Here is a 14759-nt window from a genome sequence, read left to right as displayed (position 1 = left end):
CATACCGGTCGCACCTTGTGTTTCTTTGTGCAAAATGTGTTTTTTTAAAATACGTTTAGGAGACGAATATCTATCTCTAGGAATTTTCCAGCTTCTTTCTAAAATTTAATTCCTACCTCCTTCACCTTAATCTTTATGTTCCAAGTTTTCAACAGTCTTTTCATGAGCTTCAAATACTTTATTTGGGTTCATCATGTTCTAAAGTATCTCTATAATTTTTTTTCCAAATTTTCGGAGGTCTCGGAGTATTTTTTGTGGCTTAAATGTCAATTCTAGACTATTCTAGAATTATTTTATTTGTGAAATTAATTAATTCCAAAAATAAATAATATATCTCTTTTTCCAACCAACTCTCAAAGCCTATGTGCAATAATCCTAATAAATCTCTAAGGCCCATGTATTTATTTACTAATGGGCATTAATGATTATTTAGGTCCATTAGTAAATGTGGAGGGTGCAGCATTAATTAGTACCATATTGCTAATTGATGTAGATGTAGGAAGTTTTTCTGCCTATAAATATGTACCAATCCTTTGGGCAAAGCATACCAAAACTATCGTAAGAAGAGCCCATAGTTTGAGAATCCCTAAGGTACTAAATTAGATTTTTACCTCTTACGTCTCCAACATCTTGCCTGCACCCTTGCGTCAGCATCGTCGATTTGCCGTCACCCTGATCTCTGCTGCCGTCGGCCATCCAAGCTCCCAAGCAACACCGCTGAATTTGCATGAAGTCCATATCGAGCGCCGCCGGCCTTCTTCCACCGCAGTGCACCCTGCCTTGCCGGTATGCCTTGCGTCCCATGCAACTATTCTCCATATGCCAGTCAGCATGTCCTCCGATCCGTTCGTGCATCTCCATACATATCAGGCCAGTAGACATGCATGCCCAGTCGATCTCTTCCATCCATGGAGTTCGGAAATCCGATCCTCCAGATAGCTGATGCAGAACGCAACCTCAAGCAAGTAGCGCTTTGCACCCATGCCTGTAGTGACCAGTGAAGGGATCAGTAGTCCGATATGCGCATGGACGGTACATATCTACTTCTCTTTTAATCCTTTATTTTCCTTGCTAACTCCCAATATCTATAGTTAATCCCGCTTAAGAAATCATTTAACATTTGTCTTTGTAGCTACGTTTTGCTCCCTTCATTAGTTTCGCACGTAGAAGCAATGTTAATTTATCACATATACACAATTAAATATAATTTAATTATTATGCGTATGATTAATTTTCTAATTTAAAAATAACATAGGAGCTGCAATTTGAGGCAACGATTAAAATGATTTAATTGCTATCACCAATGTGTTTGAACGTTATAAGATGGTTAGCTTCAACTCACGTCATATGTAGTTCAAATAGATGTTCTCACGTATTTAATTTCTTTTTAACAAATTAAGTTTAATTAATCTAAATGCTACCTAAATATTTCCAAAAAAATATGTGTAGTTTTACTTTGGCTTTCTAATCTGAATTAACTCAATTTAGGTATTTTCCTACAATATCTTATACATATTTATATAATTAAAATAAATGAAGCTCATAGTTTTCTTTTTTTCATGTAAAGTGAATCTTTCGGTAGATGCTTCTTATTCGTTATAGCTCCGATTAGTGTGCTTTTCGCGTCTGTGTGATCGTAGCAACGCATAGGTTTGATTTCAAATTCTTTTTCACTGATTGGTGTATTGTTCTAATATAGCTATGTTTGAATGCTATGCATGTCTATTCAGATGTTTGTGTGGTGCTTTATAATCTTGTCTAGTCGGTGAGTTTTATGTGGTGATTAAGAAGCAGTTTTTTGGAGGTTACGAATGAACAGAAGAAGGATATAAGTTTAAGGCAAGTATAGCATGGGATCTTTCTTATTGTCCTATTCACCTTAATATCATTTAATTCATATTGCATGTGTCTATCTTGACTACCACTAAGGATTTTCTAGTACTTTGTTACCTCGCTGTGCATCATCGTGTGTATTGACATATTGTTCGTCATTGTTGACTTAAGCAGACTGAAGCACTAGTTTGATGGACTGACGGGTATGACATGTCAAAATGTCCGTGAACACACAGTAGTACCAGACTTTGGTAGTTATAGACTTCTAAGTTTTGAAACTATGATTTTTTACGATGATTATGCTCATGATGTTTATGCTAATAAAAAGTGTAATGATGGGTCATGACACTCCTCTTCCTTCTGGCCTAACATAGATTGATGACTTTGAGGCCAAAGAAGCCCGGCGAGTTGCTAGCGTGAGTGTTAGCCTATGTTCACCTCTGCTAGCATATCGAATTGGCTACAGGATTTAGTTGGCCATCTACGTGCCTAGCAACGGCTCCTACCCATGGAGGAGAGGTTCTTGCTTTAAGGAACTTGTTAAAGCCAGTGAAAAACATAGGATACCCTAATATATTAGTAGAAGGGTCTTGTTGACGCTGATTCAGGTCACACACAAGTAGAGATTAGCTCACTTGAGACCGCACGTGGCCTAGCATGCGGCAGAGAGAGGTCAAAAACAATGCTGATGAGCAGGATGGCCATGCAGATTTGTCGCTCGTTCTTCACTCGAAAAGCCACGCAGTTAGGGAGGATCACATTGGGGTTGCCCTAGGATTGGTAAGGTCATCTAGAATGCCAATGAATCTCGCTAAGAGAGGCACTGGACAACAGAGGGTTGGAGGAGCAAGACATAATGGAGTAGTAATAGATTAATTTTTGATCGATTGTGTGTAGTTCACTTCAATGGCCATGATCCTCTAATATATATAGGAGCTGGTCTTATACTAGTAGGAAGCCTTCTCCAAACAAAATCAGAAGTTTCTCATGTGATCAAAGCAGTTTGTATACAAAGGATTGGTTTAGACTAAGAGAGCCAAAACTAACTGAGGCCACTTTCTAAAATCGGCTTGGGCGAGTTTGCGTAGGGTTACGGCCACAACCAGCCAAAAATAGCCTAGGTCGGTGAAAGGTCCTAATATGGCAAGAGGGGGTGAATAGCCTATTTAAAATCTCTACAAGAACACTAGAGCAAGAGGTTAGTACACTAAATGGCTTAAGGCAATTTTGTTCTAGCTCTACGAGGGTTGTAAGCTACCTATCCCAACAGTTCTAGTTGCTACAATCTCTAGGCACACAAGAAGCTAAGTCGCTATCACTAAGAGCTCTCAAAGACTCTACACTAAAGAGCTCCACTAGGTGAAACTAAACTAGCAAGCAAGCTCTCAAAACTAGCTACACTAAAGAGCTTACTACACAACTAGTTTGCAAGAATGTAAGGATATGAGTAAGATAATTGTACCATCGTGTCGAGGAATGAACCAATTAATGAATATGAAAACCAATTCAATCACCGAGAGAATGCCAATCACAATAGACATAAGATTTTCTCTTGAGGTTCACGTTCTTGCCGGCACGCTAGTCCCCGTTGTGTTAACCAACACTTGGTGGTTTGGAGGCTAATAGGTATCACACACCTAGACAACACTTAGCGCCGCAAAGAACCTACCCACAAGTGAGGTAACTCAATAACAAGAGCAATCCACTAGAGATACCTTTCGGCTCTCCACCGGGGAAGGTACAAGAACCCTCACAAATCACTAGGAGACGGCCATGAACAATCACCAACTCGTGCCGATGCTCCTTCGCTACTCCAAGCCGTCTAGGTGGGGGCAACCACCGAGAGAAACAAGAAAATCCGCAGCCACAACGATCCCCAAGTGCCACTAGATACAATTACTCAAGCAATTGCAATTGGAATCACTCCCAATCTCACTATGATGATGAATCAATGATGGAGATGAGTGGGAGGTGTTTATTTAGGCTCACAAGGATATCAAGTATGTCAAAATTGCCAAGAGATGGAGCCCCAAGCTGGCCAAGAGCTATTTATAGACCCTCCTCAAATGAATAGAGCCGTTGCTTTGTGCATGCACGACCGGATGCACCTGACCGGACGCACCCCAGCGTCCGATCGGTAGATGGCCGCCACGTGTCACGCCTTTGAATTTTCACCGCTCGATTCCAACGGCTATCTCCCGAGCACGCGAACACTTAAGTTAGGACCAGACTCACCTGAGCAGCGACCAGACTCGGTGCCACTCAGGGTCTGGTCATTTCCAGTATGCTCCCCGAGCGTGAAAAACATGCCCAGACGTGTCAGGTCCAAGGCGACCAAACGTGCCCTGAGGGTCCGGTCCACTCAGCACAGCACCGCGCGCGCCACCGAGTACTGACCGGACACGGGAACAATGTTTCCCATGTGTCCGGTTGCGCCAGCTCTCCAGTGTCCGATCGAGCGCCTCCTTCTCTACGCTACTGACCGGACGCGCCCGGGGTGAGTCCGGTCACCCCGGCGCCAGAGTCTGGTCACTACTGTCTCCTCCTTTTTCTTTTTTTAACTCCTCAACTTCTTCACCCTTGCTTCCAAGTTGCTAACCACAGTGTGTACAACTCATGTGCTCGTGTGTTAGTATTTTTTTAAAACATTTTTCACACTAGGTCCCTAAATGCATATGCAAGAATCATGTCACCTAGTGGCACTCGATAACTGCTTAGCCAAAGATTTTCCCTCTTTATAGGACGGCTATCGATCCTAAATACACATGCACCCTCTATGTTGTCTTAAGTGCTATTACAAAAATCTATTTGATACATTTGACTTGACCTCCTTGGTTTTTGTTTTTCAATTTCTTCTTTTCAAAATTGGAGCTTGATCACCATCATCTCATGTCCACCTTCATCACCATGGACTTCACCTTTTTCCATCACTTGGATTGGACTACCTTATCTAATTCACACACTTAAATCAAAGGTTAGCCATAGGTTTCATCAATTATCCAAAATCAAATTAGGACTTTCAGTCGGTTTTCCAAGTAAACACATATTAAGGCCAAAAAGCTAGCTTGGGCCAATTCCTAAACTGGCCTGACCAGTTTTGTCTGGTTTTGCCCAATTTGTCACAAATTTTATTCTTCTGGTTTGTATTTGATTCCCAAAGTTAAATGTGACACCTCTAACCTCTTTTTGTTGTCAACTCCTAGTCTTCATCATCTTGTTTTTTTTTCTTTACTTCTTTTTTTTCACCCATGGATGCACAAATAATAGATCAAGGCTCCCGGCACCCATTGATCTATTGGTTATCGTTAGTTTGCATTCTTTTCATTTTAACCTAGTGGACGATGAAAAAGATTAGTCTTGGGTATCATGCAAGTTTTCAATCTTTCAGTTGAATGAAGGAACCGACAAAGTGAGCAGGAGACCGTTATGTTCTCGATATCATAGACCGGCGGGCATCAGCTAGCACCGCAATGGTGAGCAACTGAGCATCACATAAGTTCGTGATTGTCTCATTGTCTGTTGCATTGCTGACGGATGAGCGGACAGATCCCTTTGGAAGAAAATGGTGTAATTGCAGTTCAATGAAAACTATTTTTTATTGTTCTTTAATATTTTTCCTTTGTGCGAAAAAAAAAGAAATTTTGTTACTCTAATGAACAAGCATTCTTGTTAGTTTGTTGCTGTAATTTGGAATTTCTAAGATGTGTTTATGGCCATTCCTGGTGATGCACGAAATGGGTAATTTGATATATATATATATATATATATATATATATATATATATATATATATATATATAGAACTACTATATATGTATATATATATATGTATATATATTTTTTGAATTTCTAAAATGTGTTCATGGCCATTTTTGTTAGTTTGTTGCTTTAATCTTCCCTTCTTTTTCTTTGTATAAATTGAACAATTTTGTACTTGCTCCAGTAAAAAAATTCAAATGGCAAAATGCGTGCGTGTGATATAGGTAACGGCAATAGTTGAGTGTAAATTTTGTTAGGTTGAAAATGGGAATGCGATTTGCGTCATCGAAGTGGCACTGATGGCAGTATTAAATATTGGTTCGCATGATGAGCCAAAGGGTAAGATAGATATTTCATCTGCCGTTAGCTACCATTACACCTAAAATAAACAACATTAACACTATGGTCTAAAGAAATATGACTCACGCCCTGTTCGTTTGGACTGGTTTGACTTATAAGCCATGGCTGAAAGTACTGTTGGCTGGTTTAATGTGAGAGAAAAATATTTTTCGTTGGCTAATAAGCCATGGCTTATAAGCCAGATTCGAGCAAGCAAACATGCTGTGAGTGGTTGAATAAGAGATAACTTTTTAGTGGCCTGTAAATAATTGATTATTTTTTCAATAGGGAGGGAAGGAGTTCCATCAATTTTCTTCCTTCTTCACTGAGACGGTAAGGTAGACCATGGAACTGACTCGTTGAGATGCGTGACAACTATGGGGTGCTTGTTTTTGCTTATTTTGCGCCTGTGGCAAGAGTTGGAAGAATCTTGGCATCTTGCTAAATGTCTTTTCTCACGATCGCCCTTGAAGAGAAAATTTGAAAAATAAATTACATCGCCGATTTCTCTCGTAGAGTCATGGTTCAACTATCGCACCATGTGTCCGCCGATAGCAGTTCTAAGCAGGGCCTATGCCGCCTAGGTACAAGAACAAAAATTACCCATTTTTCATCAAGAAATTGGGGACAACATTTTGATTTTTGAATCGGTAGTGCTAGCACCTAGACGTCCGGACGGACGTCCGCGCGCTGCACTCTGTTTCGCTCTCCACGCGGAGCCCGCGGAGCCCAAGCAACAAAAGAGAAAGGGCGTGTGGCGCCTCCGATTCGAAAGGACCTGGCCGCGGCGTCGTATGGATGCCCTGCCGGCGTCAAGAGAAACGATGCAACAGAAGGTGGGGGAGGAGAGATGCAACACCTGAACTACTTTCAAAACATCCAAATACAATAGTTGCAACATACGTCTGAATGCAGTTAAAACACATGAAACATGCTTCTGAAACACTTAAAAAAACACCTAAAAACAATTGAAAACCATTGCAACCATACGTAACGTCAAAATAAAACACATGCAACGTATGTGTGAAACATATGCAACATCCAGATAAAACACACTTGCAACATGCATCCGGAAAACACAAATGAAACATAGCTCTGAAACATTTAAAACACTCGAAACATACGCTTGGAACATGCCTCTGAAACAACTACAACATATGCAGTATGTACAACATCCTCCAATCTACTTCTGCAACATCCATAGAAAAATAAATACAACATACATCTGAAACACATGAAATACTTGAACATACATATGCAACATAGGGGAGGAGAAGACTAGGCCGGTCGATTCTGGCCACCGGGGTGGGGGAGAGCTTGGTCGCCATGGTGAGAGAGGGCGCCGTCGGGGGTGGTAAGGGCGCTGCGCCAGGGTGGGGCAAAGCCGCCCACTCCCCTGCAACACCATAGCTCGTGCTCCATGGATCTCACTGGAGTGGAGGAGAGGGTCACCGGATCCACGAGCATTGGACGCTTCAAGTGGATGAGGACGCCGGATGGGGGAGGGGCACTGTGGGGGTGGGGTAGGAGGACGCCGAGTTTAGGGGGGCGCCGTTGCCGGCCACGGAGGCAGCTATGGTCGCGCGTCGGTATAGGGGCAGGGCGCGATCGTGAAAGGAAGGAAGAAGCGAGGGATTGGATGCGAGAACGAACAGAGTGTGTTCGGAACCTCTTAATTGGAGCATTACCGTTTTTTAATACGGCTTTGCCACGGGAGCATACGGCTATACAATCGGACATAGAGAAAAAAAGATGCAGCGTGGCTGCACGAATCTCAGCGCTCGCTCTCCCCTCGCCACGAAGGCACCGACCACACCAAACCAAACCACTGCCGCGACATCACTCACTCGGACCTCTGCAGCGCCAGCCCCAGTCTCGCGTTCCCACCGCCCCGGTGTCAGATCTCGCCGCCGCGACCGCGATGGGCTCCGCCCACTCCTCCCACTCGTCCGTCTCCACCGCCGGCGGCGACAACGACGAGGACGGCGAGGAGCCCTCTGCGGCGGCCGTCTCCTCCGCGGGCGCACCGGCGCCCCCGCCCGCTCTGGCGCAGGCGCCGGTCCGCGTGCCCCCGGCGGCGTCCGCGTCCAAGGTGCTGGAGCAGGAGCCCGAGGTGCTGCCGTGCCTCGCCGCCGACTCGCCGCTCTCGCCGCAGCCCTCGGCGGCTGGCACCCCGCGCCTCCTCGCGGGGCACGGCATCAAGGTCTGGGACCCCTGCCACGTCCTCCTGCCCCCGCCGCCGCCGTCCCCGTCCCCGCACCCGGGCAGGCAGGCCGACGCCGCGGCCGTCGAGGTCGTGCTGGTCAGCCACGGCGAGTGCGCCGCTGCCATGCGACCCGACCGCGTCGGCGGCCGATGGCCGGCCGCCGCGCTCACGGCGCGCGGGGAGCGCCAGGCACGCGCGCTCGCCGTGTTCCTGCGCTCCCGCGGCGCCAGGCTCGCCGCCGCCTACGCGTCCCCGCTTGACCGCGCGCGCGCCACCGCCGCCCTCGTCTGTCGGGTGAGCAGTTCTTCGCAACTCCTGCCGCTGCATTACGTTGCTGCCACTTTACTTTTGTCTTGCAATGTGCCTGAACTAGACCTCGCAGTTTTTATGTCGTAAACTCAATTATGTCAAAAAATTAAAACAATGCTTGTTATTTCGGCATCTGCATTGTACTTTACATCATGAACTCTCGTGTCAGCTGGAATTCTCCGTGTTGTGCTAAAACTATGATCTTTTGAAGAAAGGGTGATATCTTGCGTTGTGAACATTAGTTCAAATAAGTAGCCTTTGTTGTGTCTTATGTTTGTTTGATGCACATCTCTCAGATCGTGCCACTAAAATATGGTGCTAAAATAGGTGATAAAAGGTGCTCTTTGCTCTTTGTTGTATGCTAGGCAGCGTAAGCATGGTGTATTCTGAATGTGTTCGATTCTCAGTAGTTTAAGCTGCAGCCATTCCCCTGTTAGTTCAGGAATGCATAGGCCTTTGAGGAATACTGGATGTAGTCTTCATGGTATGGAAGGTTGTCCTTTAGGGTTGCACACATTGTCTTAGGCACTGATAATTGTACAAAAACTTTTTTATGTTCTGTGGTCGCAAATCGCAACTAGTTTTGGTGTGGTGTGGAGCTTAGGTCGCTGGTCGAAGTTTCTTGTCTTCCTGGCTAATCACTCATGTGAACTCATGCCCTAATGGGCTTGTTTTGTGTTTTGAGTTTTCTTAGACTCCTTTTCTTCTTCTAAATATAATGATACGCAGCTCTCCTGCATGTTTGAGAAAAAAAATCGCAACTAGTTGATATAGGTACTTCTGTGATTATTGGGTAAGAAAGCAGTTTCTTTATCTTCCATGTCAGTTTTTTTCCCATTTTATTTTGATTATTTCCCACATTGGACAAGTGGCTGTCAATCATTTATCTTTTGAAATAATATTTGTTATGTTGTTAGCTTTAATGGGGATATAACACTTATTTGTAATATTGAAAGCCTGCCACTTAGTCAATGCTGAATCTGTGTTTTTTCATGTAGTTTTTTTCCATGAGAAGATCAAATCTCTTGCTGAGTCTTCCAAGTCTTACACCAAACTTTGGTGAATCTGAGGCAGTTATTTTCTTTCTTTCTTTCTTTTATTACATTTTTCGTACGATTGAATTATTCTATGGTTCCTTTGGTGTTTTCTTTACCTTTTGAGCTTCTGAATAGTGCACTATACACTTTAGCAAGACAAAATCAAATAATACTACACTGTCAACTTATCTCAACACATAACAGTTTCACATATGTGACCATTGATAGGTACAGAAAACATAGATAGGAAAAAACTGAAGGAACCAGGAGGAGTCTCTTATTTTTGTTTTGCTGGAATTCGTTTGAAGGACTGGTGTTAATATAAGGGTGCATCTTTAGTGAATGTGGCAAAAATTTTGAAAACTGGTCATCCTCTCCTCTTGCTCTGCTGCTCTGCGACTCTGCTCTGCGACCGCGCGATTGGCTGTTACATCCTCTCCTCCACTTTCCTCTGCTGCTCTGCGGCTCTCCCCTTGCTCCCCCTTCTTCCTCTGCTCTTCCTCTGCCTCGTTCCCATGCTCTGCTCCTTCCTGTGCTCTACTTTGCTTTCTCTGCTCTGCTCGTTTCTCCTATTTATGTGTTACAGTTTGATAGTTGGAATGGATAGCTCACAGGTGTGCTCTTTTGATGTGGTTGCCTAATTGCTATGAATAATTAATATATGCTTGACTGTTTGTCCCTCTGACGTCTGAACTTTGCTGCATAAGAGAGGTTAATTTATTGATCTGTGTCATTGTTATATGTGCCTCTGAGGCTCTGATTGTGTACAGCAGTATGTGTATGGCGTCGCCTCGCCGCGCGCCTAATTCGCCTAGGCGTCTGGAAGGGGGTGGAGCGCCGCACCTCGCCTTACCGCCTTAAAAACTATGAAACTGGTTAAGTTTCATCCAAAAGCGTACTTTGAAGTTTTGGGGAAAAAAAACTTGGCATATCGATAGACCATAGTCATTCATAGATGTACTTTGTTGTAAAAGCTGAGATTCCAACTCATTCTAGATTAGTTCGTACAGAAATGAATAATTCGGGTGCCAAATTTTCCATTTTCATATGAATTAATCTATAATGAGTTTGAATCTCAACTTTTGTGATAAAGTACATCATAACATGAACTATGAATGCACCAAGTTTCAGATTTTATCGAAATTTCAAAGTATACTTTTGGATGGATCTTCACTATTTTCAATATTTGTGCCATTTTCACCAGAGATGCGCCCACAGATAGTATACACCACATGACACTAGCATGAATTGACAAGCTGTTGTATCAAATGCATCGTAACCTGAAATGGATGGCGGTTGAGACAGCTTTCGAGCATATCTTGCTGCCTTTCTATAATTTAATGGTAGTTAATTTACAACTGGGAAAAAATATCTCTATGCTTTCTGCTGAACAATATCTCATAGGAATGATAATTGTAATTGAGTGCCTGTAAGTGTTAAATTATTAAGGCTGTTTCCTGTAACATAGGAATAACAGGAATGTCTTTAACAAAAGAATGAAATAACAACGTGGAAGAAAGTTACGATTTATATTACATAAGGAAATAATGGCGTGGAAATGCTCTGCATGCAAAGATTCAATGCTTTTATGTGATTTTATTGTGTCAGCCTTGTAAACTATGTCCTTATTAGGCGATAATTGCTCTTCTCGCAGTAGAACGAAAAATTCATTGAAGATGTTCCTTGGGGATCTGGAAGAAAAGTCATGCATTGTGCATTTATAATATGATTTTTTTTCTTAAGACAAATACTTGTTCCTTAAACTGTGGTCCCTTATTTCAGATGGCTACTGCTGCATGGTTTAGTTCTGCAAGCCATTCAACTGAAAATATCACCAAGATTTCTAGCCTCTGTTGGTACCTATCTGTTGCAGATCACGTTCCATAAGTTGCCTTAGTTCCTGATAATTAGTTGAAACTAAATCAACTGAGACATTGCTACTTGCCTACTTCTGCTATGATATATTTTTTGGAAACTTTTTTTTTCTCGAAACGCAGGAGAGCTGCGCTTCATTATATTAAGAAGAAATAGGGGGTAAAGAACCCTTAGTACGATACACACCCACACACCCTTGTCTTTATCTCATAAGATACATTTGCGCCGGTAAAGAAAGAAAAAGCGACCCTGCACCTACAACAAATCAACTAACAGCTTGGGCGGGGGCAGTCAAGTGGGATAGCCCACGAGCCCCTGCCATTGTCCACCGTCGACGCTCATTTCTACATAGTTATTTCTAACCATAGTCTAGCTTTGTAGACCTGGTGCAAGCGGTAGAGTCTTACCGCCTGTGACCGGAAGGTCCTGGGTTCGAGTCGCGGTCTCCTCGCATTGCACAGGCGAGGGTAAGACTTGCCACTGACACCCTTCCCCAGACCCCGCACAGAGCGGGAGCTCTCTGCACTGGGTATGCCCTTTTTTTTTTAGTCTAGCTTTGTAGACCAAACAATACCTTATACGATTATACCATAAAATGGTTATTCCTCAAATGCTGACATACAGAAGTTGTCTATCGGATTTGGTTATTAGATGGCCAAAAGGGCTGGTCAAACAGGCAGCATGAGGCATGGCGTGGCCTGTTGAGGTGTGCCATGCTTGGGCTTGACCTTTGCTTGCCGTGCCGACGTGAGCACAGCCCGTTTACTGGCCGGCCTGTTAAGTGGCCGCTTCATGAAAACCCTAACTACCGTATCGCCTCTCCTGTTTCCCCACCCTTTCTGCCACTGTGCTCGCATTCTGGCGCCGTTACCCTTCCCTCTGGGCTCTGGCCATCCTCTCCCTTCTCGGCACTGCTCCCTTCCACTCCCGGCCGTCGCTCCCCCCTCCCTCTCCTCCTGGCGTCCCCTCCTGTCAACAGCTGGATTGTGCGGCGTTGTTGCGGAATCAGATGACGGCGCGCAGCAGTCAGTGAGATCCAGCGGCGGTGAGATCCAAGATGGCTGTGATTTGTGTATATGTGGTGTATGGATGATGATTTTTGTGAGTTGCATTTGTGCTGTTGTGTATGTGTGGATGATGGATCTGTGACTTGGATTTGGCTTGAACTTTTTGGTGTTCTTGAGTTCTTGGATTTGTGTATTGGCTTGCCAGGCCAGTGCAGGCACACAGGTTCACTGGGCTGACGTTCTGGCACAGGCATGGTTATGGCTCTGTTTTACCGTTCCTAGACTGGCCGATGAGCCCGTCAGTGAGCACGGCATGGCACAGCTAGCTAACCGTGCCTATCATATTCATGCCTAACTGTGCCTTTCCTAATCGTGCTTGTGCCATGCTGTGCCACCCGTTTAGCCATCTATAGATTTGATGATGTGTTTTTTCATAACATTGGATGCTGGTAATGTTAGTTTCTTTATTTAAGGATCATAACATATTTCTAGACTTGACTCTGACTTGGTTTGCAATGTGCTAAATCTGTTGCTTATTTCATGGTAAAATCAATCCATTACATTTTTTTAATGGTCAATTGTTCGTTACCTGGGATATTTTAATGATATCTTGTATGCATGTTAGGAAGGGTGGGCCTGGTGCAAGCGGATCGAGTCGTGGTCTCCTCGCATTGCACAGGCGAGGGTAAGGCTTGCCACTGACACCCTTCCCCAGACCCCGCACAGAGCGGGAGCTCTCTGCATTGGGTACGCCCTTTTTTATCTTGTATGCATGTTAGCTTCTCCCTTGTCAATGATTGCCTTTTTTTGTCAATGAATACCCGAACGTGGAGTATTAGCCAAGAACTTTTTCTAAGTCTGAACCCCAAAGCTTTGATTTTTGTGGAAGCAATTTCTAGGATCTAGATGTAAAGTGCAAATAAATGTTTTTTAGGATATGTCTCATTCCTGTATCAAAAAATGAAAGCTTTCAATTGGATCTTTTTCTAGTATGGGATTGAAATGGATGTTTTGCTGATTTTAGTGCAATGCCCTAGTGTGCATGTCATGCAAACAACAGTTGCATACTATTTTTGGGAGCACCCATTCCTTTTATAGCTTCACTTACATGGCACATGTGTATCTGTATACAATTTACTTTTCATTTTAACTGCGTTGAAGTTTGTAATATATGACATGTTATCCTGCAGGAACTTGATTTCCCAGAGGAGCAGATCCAACTGTCTGATGCTTTGACTGAAATGAGTCAAGGTCAGTGGGAGGGCTGCCCAAAATCCGAAATTTATACTCCAGAAATGGTCAATCTGATGGAAAGCACCCAACCTGATTTCTCTGCACCGTCCGGGGAGTCACTCAGACAGGTACAGTTTCGGATGATGGAATTCCTCAACCGGACAGTCCTAAGACTACCAGAAAAGGTGGCAATGGGGGACACACTGTCACAACAAAATGAGTTGAAGGGGTTCTCTCGGCAGAGCTCCAGCAATTCTGTCCAAGATGGCCCTCCTTGGGATTTGCTTTACAGGCTCAACCGACATAGCCTCCAATGAAAGAAATCTGGGAAAAGCCGACTCCAGTTCGTCACTTCAGGGGATAATGATGCTGAAGATGATTTCTCCCCTAAAGAAGTAAACCAGAGGCATCTCCTCCATGAAGGAAGTCTTGGGAGCTCAGTGACCTCCATTGCTATTTTCAGCCACGGGGCCCCTATTCGGTGCCTCATTGCAGGCCTACTAGACTGCAATCCTATGATGTCCAAGAGAATATGTATAGATGATTCCTCGGTTACGGTTCTTGAGCATTCGCTGAAAACAGGATGGCAAATAAAAAGGCTGAATGATACTGCACATCTCAGGCTTCTCTAGCTGATCAGTGTATTAATGCACTGTAAAGAAATTATCTGATAGCATTCTGCAAATCAGATGCTTAAGCCACTTGCTGCATGCGTGTACTATGTGGCCATCAGAAGCGTGGTCTCATCACTGTATTTCATTGTATCTATCAAATATCCCTACGCCAGGTAGAAGGGTTGGCCTGTATTGGTGTTGTGTAGTATTTGTTGTTATTTTTGTCTAAATTATTTCTCAAATCAAATGTAGTCCAGCAGAATCTAGCTACTTTTTCTTGGTGGGTAGTTAGTGGGGCACATATTAACGCACCATTCTTTTTGCTGAATATTTAGCAAGTTTGTATGCTTCAGGGGTATGCAGAATGAGCTAATGAAGTAATGCAAATTTGCTGTGTAACTGCCAATGGCACAAATTGTTTGTATTTTGCACTATTATGCTGCACAAAAAGTTCGATTGCAATCCTCTCTGTCTATATTTTCTACCTCTATTGCGAACCCGTCTGACATTATAAGAAGTTTCTTGTAATACATTAGGCTGTTTTGTTG

General features: G+C 43.6%; 1 protein-coding gene across 1 annotated transcript; it reads left to right on the top strand.

The window, feature by feature from the left end:
* Positions 1-7782: 7782 nt before the first annotated feature.
* Positions 7783-14363, top strand: LOC136482317 (uncharacterized). Its single transcript, XM_066479530.1, has 2 exons — positions 7783-8430; positions 13555-14363. Exons 1-2 carry the CDS (start codon positions 7852-7854, stop codon positions 13912-13914), a joined length of 939 nt encoding a protein of 312 aa, XP_066335627.1. The 5' UTR covers positions 7783-7851; the 3' UTR covers positions 13915-14363.
* The last annotated feature ends 396 nt before the right edge of the window (positions 14364-14759 follow it).

The sequence above is a fragment of the Miscanthus floridulus genome, chromosome 9, assembly GCF_019320115.1.
Source record: "Miscanthus floridulus cultivar M001 chromosome 9, ASM1932011v1, whole genome shotgun sequence".
Lineage (NCBI taxonomy): Eukaryota > Viridiplantae > Streptophyta > Magnoliopsida > Poales > Poaceae > Miscanthus > Miscanthus floridulus.
This window is presented reverse-complemented; position numbering and strand designations above follow the sequence as displayed.